Source organism: Galeopterus variegatus, unplaced genomic scaffold (assembly GCF_000696425.1).
Source record: "Galeopterus variegatus unplaced genomic scaffold, G_variegatus-3.0.2 Scaffold723, whole genome shotgun sequence".
Taxonomy (NCBI): domain Eukaryota; kingdom Metazoa; phylum Chordata; class Mammalia; order Dermoptera; family Cynocephalidae; genus Galeopterus; species Galeopterus variegatus.
The window spans coordinates 489,332-494,268 of record NW_007726834.1 but is presented as its reverse complement, the minus strand read 5'-3'; the positions used below and the strand labels follow the sequence as shown (position 1 = coordinate 494,268).

At 57.6% G+C, this 4,937-nt stretch overlaps 1 protein-coding gene and 1 long non-coding RNA gene across 2 annotated transcripts in view; both read left to right on the top strand.

Annotated features, from left to right (window-relative positions):
* LOC103589771 (neurabin-2-like) overlaps positions 1-3,936 on the top strand; it is a 50,192-nt gene extending 46,256 nt beyond the window's left edge. Inside the window, exons 18-20 of the mRNA XM_008571815.1 lie at positions 1,056-1,175; positions 1,279-1,434; positions 2,305-3,936. Coding sequence (XP_008570037.1) covers positions 1,056-1,175; positions 1,279-1,434; positions 2,305-2,460 — 432 coding nt within the window. The 3' untranslated portion in view covers positions 2,461-3,936. The remainder of the gene's footprint in view (positions 1-1,055; positions 1,176-1,278; positions 1,435-2,304) is intronic.
* A 172-nt stretch (positions 3,937-4,108) lies between these two features.
* Positions 4,109-4,937, top strand: part of LOC103589766 — a 1,980-nt gene continuing 1,151 nt past the window's right edge. Inside the window, exon 1 of the long non-coding RNA XR_550416.1 lies at positions 4,109-4,927. This is a non-coding gene — a long non-coding RNA (uncharacterized LOC103589766). The remainder of the gene's footprint in view (positions 4,928-4,937) is intronic.

Below are 4,937 nucleotides of genomic sequence, written 5' to 3'. Positions count from 1 at the left end.
TGCTGATTCATTCATTGCTTCATCCGTTCAACACACAGCACTGAACACTGTGATTCCCCCACTATGCACTCAGCCTGAGGCCTGCTCCATTCCTGCTCACTGCTCAGCCTGGCTCAGTTCTAACCCCACGTCCTGTGTTAGGAGCTGGGCCATCTGTTTGGTAGGGTGAGGCTTGGGGGATATAGAGATGATTGGACCCCAACCTAGTGTTCTGAGAGCTCACAACCCTGTGAGAGATGTGAGACCAAGTGACAAGCAACACAAGCATCTGCTTTTGTTTACGGCACTCTATAGTTCACAAAACCCCAAACACGTGCTTTTGGCTTTACTCTCACAGAGGCTCAGTGAAGTAGAGCGGGCAGGCATGCTCGTCCCCATTGTACAGAGGAGCAAATGAAGGCCTAGAGAGAAGGGACTCACATAGATTTAGTAGCAAAACTCTGACCCTCGGCCCAATGCTTGTTCTTTGGTTCTATTCCTTATGTGCGGCTGGGGCAGAGGAGAAAATCAGAAAGCTGTGAATTCCTGGGAGTCCCTTCCAAATGGTACTTCCTTCCCTCCATCCCTTCCGTTCTTCTCTTCCTTGTGCTGGGCCCTGGAGATACCGTGGTGAACAAGACAAAGCCCAGGCCCTCATAGAGCTCATAGTCCAGTGAGAACAAAGATCTCTAATCAGGCACTTACAAGCCAGGGTTCTAGAGGCCAGGTGAGAGGCACCTGGCCCAGCATGAAGGAATCCTGTAGGCTGCCTGTAGGAAGTAACACCTAGCCTGAGACCTCCTCCATTCCTGCCAACTATTCTGCCTGGATTAGTTCTAGCCCTGTCCTCCAGATGGCTGCCTGCTTTCCCAGAGGCCTTAGTCCTGATGCCCCAATGAGTCACCATGTCCTCTGTGCCCACCCAGCTCTTGGCTCATACACAGGGGGGCAGTGAGCAACTCCTGATGCCTAGTCCAAGACTTCAAATCCATCCAGACAGGAGTGATGGGATGGGGGGTGGCCTTGAGCTTGGGTGTGAACTCTCTCCTCAGCGGCATGCATCCCTTCCTGTCTAGGAATCCACCCTGAGTGATGACTCCACGCCCCCCAGCAGCAGCCCCAAGATCCCAAGTGGTCCCCGGCAGGAGGCCAAGTGTTCCTACCCCTATCACACGCTGTCCCAGTCTTCAGATGAGGTGAGCAAGGCCAGCCCATAGTGTCTGCTGGAGTCCTGACCTCTGCCAGGTGTTCAGGCCACAGGCCAAGCCTACCCCTCACCCTCCCTGGTCTCTGCCCCAGTTCCTGGATGAGCCCCTCCCCACTGTGCAACACTGGACCAGTCAGCAGGTGGGCCAGTGGCTGCACAGCCTCAACCTGGAGCAGTATGCGCCTGAGTTTGCTGCACGGCAGGTGGACGGGCCGCAGCTACTGCAGCTGGATGGGAGCAAACTGAAGGTGGGTCAGAGTAGAAGGGCCATGACCAGCCTGACCTTGAGGCTACATTCAAGGAATTGGAGCCCCACATCCTGGCCTTTGACCTTCAGCCCGACCTCCTGGCCCAACCTTTTCACCCTCTATGGCCACTGCCCTGACCTCTGACCTCTAGGCATGGTCCTTGGTGTAGTCTCTGTGCTCCAGCATGAGTCCTAGTCGGACTTGAAACTCAAGCCCAATACTTGTTTGGTCAAGCTCCAGCCCAAATCTCCAGGCCAACCCTGCCTTCTAGGAGTCAGCTGGCCCCTGACCCTTATGAGTTGCCTGGTGTCATGAGAAGCCAGGCCTCTCCCTTGGTCAGCTCTGCCTGATTCTGTCTTGGAGGCTTATGGTAGTGGTGGTGGTCGGGGGGTGGCCTCTGATCTCTGTACTGGGAAGTTCCTGGCCTGTCTCCTGTTCTCCGCTGAGTTTTTTGGGGAAGGAGTGGTGAGGGGTGGTGAGGAAGTCTCTGGCAGTGGGAAGGGGCCTTGGCCACTGACTAGCTGTGTGACCTTGAGCCCACATGGGGCTCCTTGGAGTCTCACATGACTTGGCAAATCACTCCCCATCTCTGGGCCTCAGGAACTTGGGCAGGATCATGCTAAGGCTGAAATCCTGAGTGAAGGAATGGGAGCCAAGGATTGGGGGTTGGGGGTGGCCAAAGTGCCTGGTACCCTCAACCCTTGTCTCCCCCATCCTGAATCTTCCACTGGCAAGTCATAGTGTGGGAAGTGGCGGACAGGCTGCAGGGAGGCTCCCAGAGCTCCAGAGAGAGAGCACACCAGGGGCTAGGGTTGGCCAGGACCAGGAATGATCCAGGATTCTTTCCCTCACCCTTGGATTCCTCCCCAGAGCCTGGGGCTCAGCAACTCGCATGACCGGGCGCTAGTGAAGCGGAAGCTGAAGGAGCTGGCAGTGGCTGCTGAGAAGGAGCGCAAGGCCCAGGAGAAGGCTGCACGGCAGCGAGAGAAGCTCCGGCGCAGGGAGCAGGAGGCCAAGAAGACGTAGGAGAGGCAGGGACAGGCGCTGGCACCCAGGCACGGGGCAGCCACTGGGCTCGGCGGGCACAGGCCTCACCAGGGAGGCTGGGCCTGGGCGCCAAGCTTGGGCTGGCCTGGCTCCATGCTCTCAGGGCGTACATGCCCTCTCTCACCGTGTCACTGTCTGCACCCAGAGCCCCCAGAAAGGGAGACCCCAGGGAGAGGGCCCAGTAATAAATCTGACTTCGAGGACTTGTTTGGCACAGAGTTTCTGGGGGAGGTGGCAGATGAAAGGAAGAGGGCAGAGAGGCCAGGGCTGGAGCAAGTCTGGGAGCCCAGAGTAGCCTAGGTCAGGCTGACCCTCTGCCTTCAGGCTGGAAGTGAGCTAGGACACCTGCCTGCCTGCCAGAAGCCCTGAGATGGGGCCAGGGTCCCAGGGCTCAGAGAGGTAGGCTGAGCATCTTGGCAGCAGGGTGGATAGTGCTGTTCCTCTCCAGCTCTCCAAGGTGGCTATGTGGTGGGGGAGCTCTGCTCTGCACCCCCAGGAAGCCCAAAGGGCACTACAGCAAGTCACACTCAGGGTAGACTCCCAGCCCACCTCCTCAACAGGAGAGTGGAGAAATCAGCATGGGATCAGTGCGATCTTTGCGAGGACTTCAGGAGAAGGAAGGGCCGTTCACCCTTGCTTCTCCTTTCCCCTTCCCTGTCCTGTGGGTCCCAATGGGCAAGATGAGATCCACACAGGTCTGCCCTTCCTGGGGCCCACTCGAGGCCTGGCCTTTGACCCACTCTCCAAGCCAGGATCCACTTCTCCTCCTGCTGCTCCTTCAGAGGGCACATGAGCCCTCTTTGGGGACACAGCAAACTTAGGAGCTGATGGGGATAGAGGACACCCCCAGTAATGCCTGGGTGATGCTTAACAGGTGAATCCTCACCATGGCCAGTCTGAAAGGCAAAATCTGGGGGCCCCTGGAAGCCGCTGCATTGGACGGGTTCATCACCCCTCTCCAATCTGCCCTGGTCATTGCTGGGGCCTCAGTGAGCGCTAGAACTGGCAGACAGCACAGGCTCTGGTTCGCTGGGGCCAGCCCCCTGGGTGGGGGTGGAACCTGTCCTTTTTAGGAAAGGCCAAGGAGTGTCCAGGTACAGTGCTGGCCAGCAGCACACCCAGCACCCCCTCCATCTCCCCATATCTGCCTGGAGTGGAGGACAGGACCAAGTGCATGCTCACTCCCCTCATTCCTGCCTCGGGGCTGTGTCTTATGCAGGGCCCTGTCCGTGGGACCCAGCCTTGTCCTCCCCTCTGCCGTCTGTGCTGGGAGAGGAGCTTCAGAGGGAAACTGAAATATGGAGACCCTGGCACCATCTGGGCATGGTGCAGGGGCTGGTGAGGAGATTGGAAGGCACCCGTCCTTGAAGCTGTCAGGAGCTATAGTGGGGGTCCACCTGCATGTGAAGGGGGGAGGCAGTTCTGTTTACTTCAATAAACACTTATAATGTGCCAGTGATCTTTTTGTGTGCCCAGCTGGGGGGTTGGGCTGGGTCATGGGGACAGTGCTAAGACCTGAGTGTGGTGGGTTACAAGTCTGTCACTGGGTTCTGGGCTGGCTGTGTTCTGGATGGATGCCTTTGCCTGGTGTTTTACTCAGGGTACAGGTGATGGGGTTAGGTCCTGACAGGGCCAGATGTCCCAAGTGCATTATGTGTTGATCGTGGGGTGCCACAGTGTGTGTTGTGTGTGCACGCATGCATACACGTGGATCTCTCTCCAGGAACACAGCCAGGCCACAGTCTCATTCAATCTCCTCTTTACTGTGGATGTCACTGTCACCATCACAGCCACCGGGAGGAGCACACAGCTTTGACACCCTGTTGCTAAGGGGAAGGGTCGGGGGCATTCAGAGTTATAAAACTAGCTATATACATAGAGTGTCCTAGGGAGAAAGCCACCCTGAGCACACATGTTCGGGCACAGTGGAGGTTGAGGTCTGGAATTCAGGCAAGACCGAACAGGTGTGTGGCAGGCAGGTGGGCGTGTGCACACGAGGACATGCTGGGGAAGGGCTCAGAAGGTGGCATAAACATCACCAAGGCTGCCTGCAGGGCCTCAAGTACAGGGTCTTCCCAGGTTCCTCCACCTTAGGGTTGGGCCCCTGGTGAGAACCCCCACTTCCCCTACCTCCACCTCCATCCAACCTTGACCTTACAGCCTCAAGTGGAGGGAGAGGCTGCAGGACCAGTTCCCCAATCAGGGGTTAAGGGTACAACCCCTTTCCTCACCACTCCCTAGATCTGGGGGGCACTGGGCCCCTCCTAACGCTAACAACGGATGAGGGCCTGTACAGGCTGGGGCATAAGGCAGGGCAAGGGCACCCACTCGGAAGGCCAGGGCTGTGGGGGGCAGTGAGGAGGACGCAGGACCCCTGGCAGAAAAGTGATAGCCTGGTCTCAGAAAGGACTGCCATGGGAAAGTGTCTCTGGGACACCCCATCAAGGTGAAGCCAT